The sequence below is a fragment of the Rattus norvegicus genome, chromosome 1, assembly GCF_021556685.1.
Source record: "Rattus norvegicus strain SHRSP/BbbUtx chromosome 1, alternate assembly SHRSP_T2T, whole genome shotgun sequence".
Lineage (NCBI taxonomy): Eukaryota > Metazoa > Chordata > Mammalia > Rodentia > Muridae > Rattus > Rattus norvegicus.
Window position 1 is genome coordinate 76,980,001 of NC_141534.1, and position 17,253 is coordinate 76,997,253.

Here is a 17,253-nt window from a genome sequence, read left to right on the forward strand (position 1 = left end):
GACCTCATTATGTAGCCAATACTAGCCATATCAATCCTTCTGCCTCAGCCTATCTCAGCACTGGGACTACAGATCTGGACCACCATGCCCAGGCTATCAAGCATTCTTGTGTATTCTACTACTGTTCTACGCCACCAGTGCCCAGCCCAGAGTCTGTCACATAATGGTCTGCAGTGGTAATACTAATGGTTGCTTACTGATCATGGAAACAGCTGTGGACAACACCACACAGTCATATACAATCTTTGGTAATCATTGACTAAGCAGTTACACACTGGGTATGGTGATACACGCTGTGACCCCAGCACTAGGGAGAAGGAAGCGGGAAGATCAGAAGTTTAAAGTCAGCCTCAGCTACATAGTGAGTTTGAGGCTAGCCTGGGCTATATGATACCTCTCCCCCACCCACTTTATTTGTATATAGTCATATTGTGTAGCCTTGGGTGGACTGGAACTTTCTCTGTAGACCAGATAGCCCTCAAATTCACAGAGATCCACTTGTCTCTGTCTTCAGAACGTTGAGATTAAAGACATGGGCCACCGTCCCCACAGCTTAACCTCCAAATCATCTTATGTGCAACCCAGCTCGGCCCAGAACCCTCCCTTCTTGCTTGACTTAAAAAACCAACATCCTCCTGAGAGATGATAGGACATCCTCTCTGAGGCCACCACCCCCTTCCACTCCTGACTGCCCGTGGTCTAACTTTACTGCCTCTGTTGCTCCCAGCTCTCCTGTCTGGCTCCTACCTCAGAGGCTCACACTGTCCACCGTCTGCTGCAAGGCCCTTCTCAGGGGACTCTTCACTCACTGTCTTGCTTCATTTAGACTTTTACCCAACAGTTCCTTTCTCAGGGAAGCCTTCTTACTGCAAGCTCGCGTTGTTATCAGCAGAATTCCCAGTGCTTCTCAAAGGAGATTGCAGTATTACCAAAAGAATTCCCAACGCTGCTCGATGCTCATAGTTTTTCTTATCGCCTAAGACTTCCTAAGATGTCGTGCATTTGCTTGTTTTTAATAAAAAGAGGATTGAATCTGAAGTTTCATGGGTTCTAGGCAGGTGCTTTACCACCAAGCCACACCCCTAGCCCCTCACTGGGGGATTCTAAATAACAACCCAACTTCTAAGTTATAACTTCAGACACACACACACACACACACACCCATTCCTTTTTACTTTTCATTTTCAGACAGGGCCTCACTAAGTTGCCCAAGCCATCCTTGAACTCATTCTATGGCTCAGGCTACTGTTGAACTCACTCTGTAGGTGGCAAGCCATGAACTTGTGCTCTCCCTGCTTCAGTCTTCAGAGTAGCTGGGATTGCTGGCCTGCATTTATTTTAGAGCATGTCTTACATCATGGGTTGCAAGAAGGAGGGACTGTTTCATCTTGTTCTCAGTTGCATAGAGATCCCCCGTGACTAGATCCTTGCCTTGTACACAGAGATGTACTATTTTTGAAACAGCAAAGGAGGGCTATTTAATGCCTCCCTCCCTCCTCTTTTTGTGTTCTTCCCTCCTTCCTTCCTTCTGCACTCTCTAGGAAGTTGTCCTGACTCTCGGGCTATGCTGACTCCCTGGTGCCTGAAGCTATTTCCACCATCAAACACATTCCTGTTCTGATGTCTCAGGCTGCCTCCTTCATTAGAGAAGAGCCCCAGGGAATGGCCTGATTCTATGTGGGCTCCAGGCTTCGGGAAATAGTGTTCAGTGAGGGAGTGTGAATGGAGACAACAGTGTCCTGTCTACAGAAAGACAGCAAAGCTCAAGGGGCAATTCAGAGAGAGGCCTTCATTGTCCACACACTCTTGAGGGTAGAATAATGCCTCCTCCAGGCCTTAGAGGTTCCGTGATGTACCTGTAATCGAGCTCAGATACCTATGAAGATGGCCCTGTCTCATACGGTCACTGACTTTATTCAACAAACACAAAGTAAGTGTTCAACAGATGTGTTCAGAATTGAAGGTAGGAATTGGGAAGATAAATCCAAAAATATCTAAATAATACTCACCTCATACAATTCCAAGGGGTAATTACAGGCCTGGGAGAAAAGAAAAGCCACAGTCAGGACCCCTTGAAATGTTGATAATCACCCTACAGCAAAGGCCCCACACGGGTCCTTAACACCCCAAAGCTATGGGGATTGAAAACTACAATTCCCATGAGACCCTGTGGCTTAGACCCCTAAGTGTTGAGGAAGGAGTCCTGGAGTCTTCTGGGAATTGTAGTCCCAGTACCAGTGGTTTACCAGGGATAGAGGGCAAAAGCCAGCTCTGAAGTTGGGGAGGCTGGGCTGGGCTCCCCTGGGGGAAGCCAGTCAGTCAGTCAGGGTACCTCAAACTTCTGGAGGAGGCTGCAGTTGTCAGCATCGGCCACCGGTACATTGTAATACTCGCCCTCCTCCTGGTTCAGTAACTTGTACCTGACATACAGACGGAGACCAGGGCCGGGCAGGGATGGGAGAAGCAGGGCACCCATGGGAGAGGCAAAGACATCCAAAGGGAGGTAAGTGACACAGAAAGACCGACACAGAGATGGAAAGAGAGAAAGAGTGTGAGATAAGAAGAGAGAGGAAAAGCGGGGAGGAGAGAAGAGGAAGTGGAGGAGGAAGAAGAGAAAGGGGGAAGCTATGTTGGAAGGTAAAAGGGGGAAAGATGGTGGCCTAAGAGAGACCACATATGGAGGGAGAAGGTGACACACCAGCCCAGACTGGCTCCTCACCATCCATCCACAGGAGCCTTGAGTAGCTCTGAGACACCAAAGGACATGGCACCCATGAAGTCATTTCGGGATGTCCTATCCCAATCCCACACCTCCACACTGAGCCGGCGCTCCACATCCCCCGGCTTCAGGTTGCTGTGGGAAGGGTAGGAACAGAGTGAGGAGCCGAAGTCATGGCCTCCCACTCCCACTTCCTCACCCCAAGCAGTGGAGGTTTTCCCACCTCTGACCCCCAGAAAGGCTCCCCATTATGGCAAATTGGGTAGTCACAGATTATAAATATAAGCATCACAAGCTCCCTCCATGCCTCCCAAATTCTTGTCCCCTTCTCCCTGTCTCCTGGTTCTTTTTTCTTTCTACTCTGAGTGCCAGTGTTCCTGTCCTGGCTTTTCTCTTTGTACTTATCACTCCCCTACCACCTGCCCCTTCTCCCCTCCTCTTTCACTCCTTCCTTCTCTTCTCATTCCCTCCTTCCTTTTTTCTTTGGCTCGTTTGTTTATCTGAGATAGAGTCTCTCTGTGTAGTCTGGGCTAGCTTTGAACTTGTCTCAGTCCCCAAGTTGCTGCCCCAAGTTGGGCATGCACAACAATGCTCAGACTCTTGTTGCTTTTCTCTCCCTATATAATTGCCTCTGCCTGCCCCTCTGTCCTTCTCTTCCTGGGCTACTCTACTCCCTTTTCCCTTTTCTTCCTCTGGCCTCTTCTCAGGACCTCCTTTTTTACTTTTCTGTTCTCCTTACTCATTCTGAGCACCTATCTAAATATCTACTTGTCCGTCAGCTTGCTCTCTCAATCTCAGTGTGCTTCCTTAGCAATTTAAATATTTTGTACATATAGGATCATTTTGCCTGCACATGCTTGTATACCACATGTGTGTCTGATACCTGTAAAGGCCAGAAGAGGGCATTGGGTCCTTTGCAACTGGAGTTACATGTGGCCTTGCCTTGTAGGTATTGGGATCCCAAGTCCCCTTCAAGAGTAGCACTCATTTTAAACTCCTGAGTCACCTCTCCAACCCCTCTACTTCTTGAGAGTCCTGTCTTTCTAGTCCTCTGCATGACCTCTGATCTCATTCTCACAAGCCTAGCACACTGAAGGGAAGTTAATACCCAGAGACCCATCTCTCGGCGGCTCCCTCTCTCAATCATCCCTTTCCTGTCTCCCACCTTCTCCAGCCTCTTATTAGAGATGTTGTCCATCCTAACACGCCCCTGCCCCCCAGCACCCTGGGCTTGTGTACTACTAGGACCCGCAGATCCTTCTCTTTCTCTCATCACAGCCCCAGAGCTCACAACACGAAGGTCTCGTTCCACACGGGATTCAGTGTGGCTTTCACGGTCTTTGTCTTCTGTTTTGTCAGGTTCCGAGGGTCCGGGATGAGCTTCAGTTTCACATAGGGATCAGACAGGCCATTGGGGTCCATAGGAATGAGGTTCCGGGCCTCACCCACTGAAACAGAAGGCAGGGAAGGATGGCTTGAGTTAAAGACCCAAGAAATAGCTCCCAGCATTCCCACAGCCAGTAGTCAAGAATAGGGGATCACAGTCAGCAAGGTAGTTCAACTGGTAAAGGTGTTCTGATGATTTGACATGGTATGACATGGTGTCTTTCCTGCCAGTTGTCTGTCTGACCTTCATACACTCACTGAGAAACAGAAGAGCTCATGCACACACATGCACGCAAATAGATTGATAAATGTTTAAAATAATAAAAGGGGCTGGAGAGATGGTTCAGCCATTAAGAGCACTTGTTTTTCAAATGCCTGAGTTTGATTCCCAGCACCTACATGGTGATTCACAACCATCTACAGCTCCAGTTCCAAGGGAACTGATATCCTATTTTTTGGCCTTTACAGGCACCAATTACACACATGATGTTCACCCATAATCACACAGAAAAAATAAATAGATATAAAAATAAATTTTAAAAAAGAATTCAAGGTCAGTCTCCTTTCTCTGTGACTCATCTTTCTACTACCTACATCCAGGGCATATAGCCTGCATGAATATGTGCCCAGAAATTAGACTCAGTGTCATTTCTGCCACTAGGACTCAAGAGTCTGGAGTCTGACTCTCTTGGGTAAGTCAGATCTTGCCTCTCATCCCACCCTCTCAATGACCACTAATTGGAAATCTAGAGTGGTGGTGGAGGTAAATGGTAGAATGATTAATATGCATGATGATTCCAAGGTTCAACCTCCAGTACTGGGGGACTGGAATTGGGAGGGCTTAGCATGTCTAGAAACCCAGCATTAGGGAAGTAGAGGCAGGCAGGCCACAAGTTCAAGACCAGCCTCTGCTACATATCTAGTTTGAGGGCAGCATGGGCTATTATATGAGATCATGTCTGAAAGACTAAGGCCAACGGCAGGTCTTCTGCTAGAAAGGGAGTGAATAGATGGAGCCCAGACACCAGAGTCAGGGGATGTAGGCTGTGGTCTGTAAGGGGTATGCATCCTGGTCCCTGGTATGGAACACCCTGGGTGAGTTCAGTCAACCTCAGTTCCAGGTTGGGACGTGGTTAGTGAGGAGGCACCGCCTCACCAGTAATATGGATCTCATCTGATGTGGGAGCCCGGATTTCCAGTTGCAGACGTCCACGGCGCTCTGTATGGTCCACGCCGCAAAGGGAGGGCACGCTGCGCACACAGCGTCGGTGCACATTCATTTCGCAACCTGGCGGAGCAAAACTGGGGATAGCATTCAGGCCCAGGCCCTCACCAACCCCACTTTAAATCTCTCCTCAACCTCAGACATTGCACTGTGGTTGAAGGAGAGCGCCCTCTAGCGCCTGATCTGGGATGGGGCAGCAGACATCCTGCGGGGCACACTCACAGGAACATTTCATGCCCTGGTGCACCAGCCCGTAGAGGAGGGAACCACAGTGGTCGCAGAAGGTGGGACTGCTGTAGCTGTGCAGACGGAACTTGTGCTTGTTGCGAGGGTCCTAGGGAGCAGAGAAGATTCATTTAGGGATGTAGACGCTGGGGGAAGGAACCTAACACCCCGAGAGAGGTGACTTTTAAAACGTTTATTATTACAGGTGCAGGCAGAGGCCAAAAGATCCCCCTGGAACTGGAGGCATCAGCTCCGGTAACTTCCTGGAGTTACAGAAAGTGTCAACTTCTCGGCATGGGTGTTGGTAACTAAACTAAGGTCCTCTGGAAGAGAAGCAAGTGTTCTCGATGCTCAGCGGTCTCTCCAGCCTTGGAACTTCGTTTTTATTTTTAGACTTATGAGACAGGATCTCGTTTAGTCAAGGCTGGCTTCAAACTCAAAATGTAGTGAAGGATGACTTTGAGCTCCCGATCCTCCTGTCTCTAACTGAGACGGTAGGCATGGACCACCATGTGTGGCATAGTACTACCAAGAGAGAAATGTCCCCGGGCTAGAGAGAGGCCCTTTAGTTTTTTCTTCCTGTGGCCTTGCTCTCTGTCAGCTTTCTATCTCACTCCTTTCAGTCTACACACATTCACTGAGACCTTGCTGCGTGACAAGGCCAGCACTGGATTGTGTGACAATTAGAACTCTGTCACATGGAGGGCCTGGGGATGTAGCTCTACAGAATGCCTGTGTGGCTTTCAAAGAATCTTCTGATTCCCAACACCCCACAATGTGGTGGTGCATGCAGGAACATCAGGAGTTCAAGGTCATCATCCATTGGCTTCGGGGTAACTTCATAAACCCTGTTTCAAAAAACAGAACAATAACAGAAACCCCTGTCACCTGACAGCTTTCTTTCTAATGGAAGGGGATAGAATAGTAAATCATAAATAAATAGCATGATAAGACAGATGACTGTATCTGTGTTGGAGAAGAGTGAAACAGGGGTAGGGAAGCTTGGTGGTGCCAGTCTGTCATTCCAGCTCTTCTGAGGCAGGTAGATCAGAAATTCAAGGCTTCAGAATTCAAGCAACGGTGAGTTCAAAGCCAGCTTGGGTAACTTAGTGACACCCTGTCTAAAAAATTTAAAGGGGCTGGGAGTGTCACTCGGTGACACAGTTGTCTGGTATACATGAAGCCCTGGGTTTGATCTCAGAACTTCAAAAAGACACACGGAGTAGGGTGGGGGTGGGGAGGCTGGAGAGCTGGCTCAGCGGTTAAGGGCACTGACTGCTCTTCCAGAGGTCCTGAGTTCAACTTCCAGCAACCACACGGTGGCTCACAACCCTCTGTAATAGAATCTGATGCCCTCTTCTCCTGTGTCTGAAGACAGCAACAGTGTACTCATATAAATAAAGTTAAATAAAAGTTTAAAAATATAAAAATAAAAGAAGGGCGTGGAAAGAAACAAAAGAAGTAGGGGGGAAAAAGAGAGACGGGGACAAGGAAGATAGAAAGGAGAGAGAAGGAGAAGACAAGAAGAGGGGGAGGGAGAGGAGGAAAGGGATGAGGAGGAGCTGGAGGGAGGAAAGGAAAGGAGAGAGAAGTGAGGGGGAGAGGAGTGGAATGGGAGGAAGAAGTGAAAGGAGAAAAGGAGGAAGAAACAGAGAAGGAAAACGTGAAGCTGGAGGCTCATGAAGGTGTGGTTGAGGTAGGACTCGCTAACAAAGAGGCATTTTGTGAGAGTGTAAGAAGATTTCCCAGGGCCCTTTCCACCTTCATACCTCCTCCTCTAAGTTGCTCTTTGAGGGCCTATGGGCTATCCTTAGCCCCAAGTCCTCCATTCCCTGTCTCCCTGCAGCCTGCCTTCTCTGGCTCCGAGTGAGACAAGAATCAGTTACAGCAGGCACCAGAGGGCCTGACCAGATTAGGGGGAGACTCACAGCAGAACTCGGTACGTGGGCCATGCCAGGCCCGCTGCTGCTAGTCTGACAGTGGTTATTGGTGCTATGGTCATTAGGACGGGGTTTATTGCTAGCCTTGATGAGTCAAATAAAAACCAGGTCACTTCCCAGATGTGTGACTTTTGAGCCAATTCATCTCCCAGTTTTGAGCCTCAGTGCCCTTCTCTGTAAAATGGAAATAAACATTTGCTCTATGTCTTGAAGCAACATTAAGTGTCCAGGGTCCAATTATGTAGGAATTTAGGCTATCAACCAGTACCTTCCACACCCACACTCCTCCACCCTACAAGGTAAGGCCTGGTTCTTAGAAAATGATTTCCTCCCTCCCTTCCCTCTTTCCTTCCTCCTTTCCTCTCCTGCATTTTTTCCTCTTTTCTTCCTTTTTAGACGCTGGCTTTGGAACTTACTGTATAGCTCAGGATGCCCTTGAAGTCCTGATCTCCCAACTTCAACCACTGAGATTTCAGGTGTCCACCACCCTCACCAGTTTACACAGTGCTAGGCTTGGGACCCAGTACTCTGCCACCTGAACTACAGTCCAGCCTCAGATTTAGCTGACTCTGAAAGAAGTGTCCTGAAGATAGAAAAAATTAAGACATTCTTGTGATTTTACTTATTTTAGTGAAATTTCTAGTTTTAACTTTTTTTTAGATTATTTTACATGAATGAGTATTTTGCCTCTATGTATATATGTGCACCATGTATATATTCCTTGTGCTCACAGGGGTCAGAAGAAGGCATTTGGTCCCCTGGAACTGGATGATCGTGAGCCACCATGTGGATACTTGGAGTTGAACCTGCGTCCTTTGCAAGAGCAACAAATGCTATTAACTTCTGAGCCACTTTTCCAGATTCTAGTTTCCTATTTTTGTGTGTATGTGTGTGTATGTGTATACACATGTGGAGGTTAGAGGATAACTTGGACAAGTTCATTCTCTTCTTCCAAAATGTGGATCCCAGGGATGAAATTCAGGTTATCAGCCTTGGCAACAAATGCCTTTACCATCTGAGCCACTCAACAACTCAATATTTTACTTGCTATGTTCCAGATATCATCCCAAGTGCTTGAGTCAACTGAAACTGGAAAATGACCCCATAAGGAGGTATAATTCTCACCTCAGTTTACAGCCCAGAACTTAAGATGAACTGCAAATAATTAAGCCAGCCCTGATGGCACATACCTGTCATCTCAGCATTTGGGAGGCTAAGTCATCTGTACAGTGGGAAATCAGAGGGCAGCCTGCTCTATAAAGTGAGTTCCTGGCCATCTCTGGCTATATAATGAGGCACTGTCTCAAACAAAACAGCAAAAACAAGACCTTTGAAAGAAGGGGGAAAAAGAAACCTTTTGATCTCTCCCAAGGAATGGAGAAGACTTTTAAATATATTTAAATTTTTTAATGAAAGAGAAAAATGAAACATCGCAAGAGATAATTCCTCATTTAGAGAGGACTGGTTTCACATCATGTGTCTGTTCAAGAGTCTGTGCTCAGATGGGAGGACGAGGAGGACGAGGAGGAGGAGGAGGAGGGGGAGGAGGAGAAGGAGAAGGAGAAGGAGAAGGAGAAGGAGAAGGAGAAGAAGAAGAAGAAGAAGAAGAAGAAGAAGAAGAAGAAGAAGAAGAAGAAGAAGAAGAAGAAAAGGAGAAGCAGAAACAGCAGCAACCAATCTAATCTTATGAGCAATTAACCAGACTCAAGCCTACACTAGATGTAAAAGAGCTGATGAGTATGTATGTAATCAGGACCTCATAAAACACAGATAGTGTTGGAGGCGAGCAGGTGCACAGGCAAGCAATAAGCATATCCCAGTGCTGGTACACAGTGGTACTCAATTAGTGCTCTATATATTCACACCCTATATGCAAATTCTGTTTTCTTCAACAGACAAGTTAGCAGGTGCCTCGTGAGCCTGGGTGGATCTTTCAGCTTGCCTTTTCTTTGAAACAGTGTCTCCATATTTAGCTTACACTGGCCTCGAACTCACAGTCCTACTGCCTCGGCCTCCAGGTTGCCATCTCCCCCCTATCTATGATTCTTATAACTCTTTCTTTTCTTGTATCAAATTCTGGGAAGAAACAATCTCTGCTGAGCCATTAGCATAAGATTGGAAATGTCTAGGTTCCTGCTATCTGGTTCCACAATGTGGCTGTTCAAATTTAAATCAATATGAGGAAAACCGAGTTTAGATTTCTGTTCCTCAAAGCACCCCTGTTTCAAGCCAGCTGCATCCTGCTGACGGCAACCGTAGAAAGAAAGCATCTCCCTTACCATGGGCAGTTCCATTGGTCACTGCTAGGTTACAAATGCATTTTGCAAGGAAGAATCAGAGGCTTGGTTTAAAGTGAAGGAGGGGAAAGGAATCAGTGTCCAGAATGGACTGTGCTCATCAACCCCTGCTATACGGAGAGAGGGGCAGGGTGAGGTAGTTGTGGATCTGAGTGCGTTCATGTGTGTGAGTACTTAGTGTCTGTTCCCTGTGGGGTCTCTCTGAGTCTCCCTAAACATCTAAACATCTTCTATCTCTGCCACTTCCTTTCTCACACACACCCTGATTAAAATAGGTCTTATGTAGCGCAGGTTTCCCCAGAACTATCTATGCAGACAAAGCTGGCCTTCGATTCCAGATCCTTCTGCCTCCGCCTCTTTTTTTTTTTTTTTTTTTTTGTTCTTTTTTTCGGAGCTGGGGACCAAACCCAGGGCCTTGCGCTTCCTAGGCAAGCGCTCTACCACTGAGCTAAATCCCCAACCCCCTGCCTCCGCCTCTTATGTGCTAGGATAATTGGCTTGTGCCGTGACACTCAGCTTTGAGTTTCTCTTTTCCTACATTTCTGTCCAGCATCTGAGATTCTCTCTGCCTATATCACAATTTCAGTACTGGCATTGATATCTCTCTCTCTCTCTCTCTCTCTTTCGCTCTTGCTCTCTCTCTCTCTCTCCCCCTCCAATTTTTTTTAATTTCCTCTTCGGTGGATGGCAGTCTAATCCATCCAATGATAACTTTTGGTCTCTTCAACCCCTGCTTCCCTTTCTGTCCCTCACCTGTGTCCCCAGCCTCTTCCAGGCCCCTTGTCAGTACCCCTTTTCAGGCCAAGGGCAAGGAATCTGGGCCAGACTAGCTCTCGATATCTCTCCAGCCCCCCTCCCCTCCCAGCCTTAAAAATAGCAAGAGAAATTGGGACGGACGCCGAGGGGGTGAGGGCGGGGACGTGGCCTGAGGAGGAAGAACCAGGTGTCTGGGCACTCACGTCCGTCTGGGGGCCCTTTCCAGCGCCTGGACACTCGAAGGTCACAAATTCGTGGCATCGGCGGTGAACCACAAAGCTGCAGACTAAAGATAAGAAGAATGCAAGAGACACAGAGAGGGAGGGAGGGAGAGACAAGAGAGACCCCCCCCCCCCAACAGATGAAAAATCAGAGTCAGAAATTCCAGCCCAGAGAAAACCACAAACAGAGGAATTCCCACATGGAGAGTTCAATGGGAAGAAAATCAGAAGAGAGACCCAGACCAAGAGCCATATGAGACAGACACAGAGGCATAGAAAGCAGGACCCAGAACCCCAAGAGACAGACTTGAAGAAAGACAAAAGAGACAGAGAAACACAAAGTAACACAACCTCCAATGTGCCTCTGTGTGTGTGTGTGTGTGTGTGTGTGTGTATGCGCCCGTGTGCGCGTGTGCGCGCGCGCGGCCCCCCCCCCCGACAGAGAGAGAGAGAGAGAGAGAGAGAGAGAGAGAGAGAGAGAGAGAGAGAGAGAGAGAGAGAGAAAGTAGAGAGAAGAGAAAGAAGAAAACAAAGAGAGAAGATGACAGGTTTTGAAGAGAAACAACATAAATATCCTTAGGCGCAGCAGAGGGCAGCAACTTAAACAGAAGTGAGTCTGGGGGTGCTGCTTCGGCCCGCCTCCCACCTTGAGTCACTCTGTTCTCAGCCAAGTGGCAGCTGGTGTTTTAGGACTCGCCCCCCTTGCCCGGCCCCCACCCGCCCATTAGTGACCCCACCCGGCCTGCCCCTGCTTTAGGATGAATGGTGTTGTCATGACAACGGCAGTCTTGGGGGGGGGCTCTGACTTTGCATCTCTGAGCCCCTTCCCCCTTCAGCTCCCCTTTTCCAAATCTCCCTGTTCCCATGGAAACAGATTCTCCAAATATCTGTCCCCACCTGGAGCCGGCCGAGGGAGGGGCCCCAGCACCACCTCCGCGGTGGCCCTGCCATCAGAGTTTCCTCCCCACCACAGGCTGTGTCTCTGCCACACCCCCCGCCCAGGGCTCCCCCGCGCCTCTCTGGGGACCACAGAACACGTGTGTCAGCCGCCTCAGCTGTGAGGCCCCAGCCTCCACCCTCAGGGGTCCCAGGAGTCCAGGTCCCAGCTCTTACCTTGACATTGCAGGCCCTGCTTTCCAATGCCCCTGGAAGAGTCAAGGATCTAAGGTCAGTGCAAAGAGGGGTACCCGGGTCATCCCACCTTGCAAGACATAGGTCTGCAGTTTCCCAATCTCACCTAGATGTCCGAGTCCCAGTTGCCTTCTCAGAGAACCCCAAATTTCTAGTTCCAGCTCCTTTTCCCTTGGACTCTATAATCCAGCTCCTGGCCCCTCCTCCCTCAGATCCAGGAACCCAGGCTTCCACCCCCTCCCCCGTCGTCAAGCCGAGGAGTGGGAGCTGCAGCCCCTCTCTGTTCAATCGCTTGGGGGCCAGTGTGACTTGACTGTTCCCAAGTCCCCTCCTTCTCCAACCCTCTCTCCCAGCCCGCTTCCCTCACCAGATGAAGTCGGTACAGTGACTGCAGAAGGTTGGCTGCTTGAAGAAACGAGCGGTGAACTTGTGGCTCTTCACCTCGTGGACCACCTTCTGCCTCAGCGCCCCCTTTCTGCAAAACAGGGGTCGGGGTCCCCCTTCTGAGTCGCCCCCGCCAGGACCCAGACCCGCCATGGCCCCAGGAACGCAGCAGGGATCACGAGCTGGCCTTTTTTCTGAGGAAACAGGTGGACGGCGATAGGGGCACTCCGCAGACTCTGAGATCGGAAGGACAGGGGCAGGGCACCTAACGGTGCGCAGCGCAGGGCAGAAAGCAGCACCCCCCGGCACCAGCTGTACCGAGCCGGGAGAAAGCGGGTGGGGTCAGAGCAGTAGAAGACTGGGGCATCTAGGAGCCGCAGGCACGGGCGGCGGCGGGAGCTCCGCTATCCGCACCTGCTGAAATGTAGAAGTCGGGGGTGGGGGTAGGCGTTGCCATGACGACCAAGGGGCGGGGTTTCAGTTTAAAGGCGTCCCCCCACCCCCAAGAATCCCGGACAGTTGCCCCTCCCTCCTCTCCACGTGCACACTCCCATTCCGCAGGCTCTATGCAAGGAGGGGACGTCCTCCAAGCCTTGTCCACCCCCTTTCTCCCAAATACATTCCAGTCTGTTATCTTGGCTCCCACACCCATCTTCCTCCTCGACTCAGCCGCTTGTGTGGGTCTTGCCAGAATCTAGGATCTGGGGTAGACCTGTGTGTCTCTGGACATATTACTCTTTTAATCAAGAAACTTTGTCTTCAGTGCTGAGGACTTTCTGATGACCGCGGAGGCTAATGTCTCATTCTCCGTGATGCTTCGGGCTCTTTATCGCTCTTACAGCCTCTGGGCTTGGTGCCATGCCTCCCTCTGGGTGTGTCTCTTTCTCTGCCTTCTCTTGTCTCTCTTTTCCTCTCTTCTCTCCTATTTACTCTCTCCATTTCCCCCCTCTCTGCTTCTTTCCTTTTCTTGCTCACGTCTCTCCTCACGCCCCACATGGTGTACTGGAAATGTTTTCGTTTTCATCTTCCAGCCTTTCCCGGTCTTCCCTAATCTGCGTTCACCTTTGCCTATTAATTCAGCGTTTCCCGACGTCCGTCACTCCCTGCTTCTGTATTTCTCCCTTTTCTGTCGCAAGGGGGTGCTCTCTCTGAATAATCACCTTGTCCTTTCTGTCCTTTTCTCTCTGACCCATTCAGAGTTTATCCTTTTGGCCCTGTGACCCTCTTTATTTCTGCGGGTTCATCTCCATTCCTTGTGACTCTGTCTCTAGTGGTCTCTTCTCCTTCCTTGTCTCCCAATGACTGTCTCTGGAGGAATATCGACCCTTGTCGGTGTCTCCTTGGAACTGTCTTCAGGGGAATCTCGACCCTCCTAGGTGACTCCTTGTATTGTCCCCTCTTAGTCGTCTCTCTCTCTCTCTCTTTCTTTCTCATTTGCCTCCCCGTGACTCCGTCTCGGGTGTTCTCTCTACTGTCTCTCCCTATGGCTCTCCATCTCTGGCGGTCTCTCCTTTATCCATGTCTCCCGGTAACTCTCCATCTCTGAGGGCCTCGTCCCTCCATATCTCCCTATGACTGACTATACCTGAGTCTTTCTTGTCTCTGGATTTCCCTATGACTTTGTCTTGGGTGTCGTCTCTCGTGTTTCCTTGTGACTCTCCACCTGGAGCGTTCTCCCAACTCAGTCTCACTCTGGGATTTCCTACGCACACGCCCAGGTTTCCTCTCTTGAGTTCCTCCCCCAGGTCACGCCCCACCATGCGCCTTTCTCCCAGTTCCAGCCCTCCTATGGGTCCATTCTGGCAGGAAGCCGTTCTGGGGAGCTGTGGCCCGCCAGAGGCTGTCAAGCTCAGTGCACTCTGGGACTTATAGTTGGGGCCCTCGTGTACTCTATTCTTGGAACGCAACGGAGAACTACTGCTCCCGACGTGCAATGCGCATCAGGCTGGCCGCTCCGGTGATGCGGGTGTCTGTTCAGTCTTTGCGGTTTTGCTGAGGTCGTCTGGAATTCCAGAAGGTGCAGGGGAGGTGAGGGAATTAAGATCAATCCTCAAGCACCGTTCTCTGAACGCAGAGTTCCCTGACCACCCTGAAAACCTATAGATGTCTGTGGTTCCCTGGGACGACTGGTGGAGGGCACTAGGAGTTCAGCTTCTTCCTCTGTTGTTTTCCCTAGTTAATACAGCAGATCACTGGATACTATCTATTTTGCTTCTTAAAATAAGGGCTTGCACACTTGTAATCCCAGAGAGAGGCAGGAAGATCTCTGTGAGTTTGCTGCCAGCTGATCTACATAGCAAGTTCCAGAGCAGCCGGGGCTACACGATATCTGTCTGATAAATAAATAAGTAAATAGATAAATCTTTCTGTATTTCTGGCTGGCTTCAAACTTGTAAGGTATACGAAGATAACCAACGTCTGAGCTTCCTGCCTTCACCTCCCCAAGAACTGGGTTTATAGGCATATACCACCCGTGGGGGTGGGGGGAGGGGTGTTCAGGTACTGTGGATTGACCCCGGGATCTTGTGTTCGCTCAGCAAGCACTCTATAAACTGACCAACACCACAACCCTCTAGCTGTTCTTTCTCGTATTCTTGAACCGTGTATGGGAAAGAGTGAATGTGATGCCCTCCTAACAAGAGGAATTGATGTAGATATGCGTTGGTAGGCACTGAAGAAATAAGACTTCTTATCCCCTGAGTGTGTGTCCTCTTCCTTGTACTTCCTGTTAGGTCTCGAACATGGGGCAAAAGGCTAGCTGGGGTGCCTATTTAACATATCAAGGCATAACTGGCTGCCAGGTTCTCCCAGAATCCCTCAGTCTCTACCTGTTACAGAGTATGGCTAGTATACCTCATCCCTACCCTAAACTTCTTCAGCCCAGTGGCTGGGCTGCCCTTCCTCCAGTTGTTCTCCCCTGTATAACCCAGCCATTTTGGTTACCAGGCCCTTTTTGTCTACCCTTTACCTTCCTAGCCTCTTGGTCTCCTAGCTTCCCCTCTTTCTTCTCTGCTCTCCTCACACTCCACCTCAGAGTCATTCTGGACTCTCCTAGATGTCCCTGCCTCTGGCTGTGCTCTCCCTTTTATACAATAAACCTTTTCTTCCACCATACCTACGTCAGGCCCATTCATTTCTTTTTTTCATTCACTTCCAAACTTTGTAATGTTTTCCAAGTTGCTTTTGTGTGGGTGCAGGTGCAAAAGGAGATTTATGATCCTGAAATATCTCTCTCTCTCTCTCTCTCTCTCTCTCTCTCTCTCTCTCTCTCTGTGTGTGTGTGTGTGTGTGTGTGGTGTGATATGTGTGGTGTGTGTGTGTGTGTTACGTATGTATAATCTTATTCGGGTGGATTTCAACAGAGAAGAGCAAGATCTAATCTGGATAGGGTGGTCCCTCTGGGGCATGGGTGAGCTGGACCCAGGTTATTCAAAGAGAAGGCAGATATGAATGGTACTTGGGAGAAAGAACAGTGTTCCATGAATTGTCAAGAGGTTGTGCTGGGAAATATGGGGGACATGAATGCATTTTTGAGAAACCTGTTGCACTCTAACTCTACATATATGTAAAAAACCGTGTACACACACACACACACACACACACACACACACACACACACACACATATATACTCACACATGTATATGGTTTTGGGCTTTTTGTTTGTTTTTGAGACAGGGTTTCCCTGTATAGATCTAGTTGTCCTGGAACTAGCTCTATAGACCAGACCAGCCTTGAACTGACAGAGATCCATTTGTCTCTGCCTCCCAAGTGCTGGGATTAAGGGCAAGGACAACCATACCTGGCTTGGATATTTTTTAAGATGTATTTATGTATATGAGTACACTGTCGCTGTCTTCAGACACACCAGAAGAGGCACTGGGTTCCATTATAGATGGTTGTGAGCCACCATATGGTTACTGGGAATTGAACTGAGGACCTCTAGAAGAGCAATCAATATTCTCAATCGCCGAACCATCTCTCCAGCCCCCAATGTTGTATTTTTTTAATACTTTTTATTTCCCTGTGTGTAGGCCAAAGTGTATCAGTGTTTTTAATCTGAGTTATCTCTCCTGAAACTGTAGTTGTGAGCTGCTGATGTGGGTGCTATGAACTGGACAAGCATTTTTAATTGCAAAAAATCACCTCTTCGGCCCCAGGACATTGTATATCTGAATTGATAAAGTGGTATTTTTCTTCCTGACTCTGTGTGTGTTGCTAGGGACAAGCCTGACAGGGCCTTTGTACATGCTAAGCAAATTCTTTCCCCTTAAGGTACTTGCCAAGCCATAGTGCCTTATATTTCTCACATACTCATGGGACTCTCCAGGGGAGAGACCACATTCATGTCTTTCCTAGTCAACCTTCCTGGCTTCTTTTTAAGATTATAAAATGTATGTAGTCATGGAGGCCAGAAAATGGTACCATCTGTCACTTCCTTCACTGCCCATTTGTCTTAGGCAGGAAGCCAGCAAGCCCAACTGTGACCCCACCTTCACCATGCAGTGTGTTGTGTGCATTTGAGGGGATGTTCAGCTTGTTTCTTGGGTAGTGGGACCCGAACCCTGGTTCTCACATTGCCAAATCCTGTGCTTTTAACTAACCCCTGAGCACTCAAGGCTTCCACTCCCCTGTTTTGAAGAATTAAGAAGACTAATGGGCTATGGTATATAGTTCAATGGGTAAAGTGCTTGCCCAGCGTGTACCAAGCTCTGGGTTCAGTCCCCAAAACTGTATAAACTGGGTGTGGTGGCATATGCTTGCAACCCCAGCAATGGAGGAGGTAGAACTTGACTACTTGTTGAGTTTGAGGCCAGCCTAGTCTACATGAGACCGGCTTACAGGGGTGGGGAGAGGCTGGAGAGATAGCTCAGTGGTTCTCCTCCAGAGGACCTGGGTTCAATTCCCAGCACCCACATGGCAGCTCATAACTGTCTGTAACTCCTGTTCCAGGGGACCCGACACCCTCA

At 49.0% G+C, this 17,253-nt stretch overlaps 1 protein-coding gene across 7 annotated transcripts in view; it reads right to left on the bottom strand.

Moving 5' to 3' along the window:
* The window catches only part of Prkcg (protein kinase C, gamma), a 27,841-nt gene extending 13,863 nt beyond the window's left edge, over positions 1 to 13,978 (bottom strand). For 2 of the 7 annotated variants that reach the window (XM_087619636.1, XM_087619627.1), the window contains exons 1-9: positions 12,268 to 12,687; positions 11,883 to 11,914; positions 10,752 to 11,133; positions 5,553 to 5,664; positions 5,262 to 5,393; positions 4,011 to 4,167; positions 2,720 to 2,854; positions 2,333 to 2,420; positions 2,010 to 2,039 (exon numbers count right to left, since the gene is read on the bottom strand). In XM_087619636.1, the coding sequence (XP_087475762.1) occupies positions 2,010 to 2,039; positions 2,333 to 2,420; positions 2,720 to 2,854; positions 4,011 to 4,167; positions 5,262 to 5,393; positions 5,553 to 5,664; positions 10,752 to 11,133; positions 11,883 to 11,890 (1,044 nt within the window). In that variant the 5' untranslated portion in view covers positions 11,891 to 11,914; positions 12,268 to 12,687. 7 annotated transcript variants of the gene reach the window in all.
* Positions 13,979 to 17,253: the final 3,275 nt, after the last annotated feature.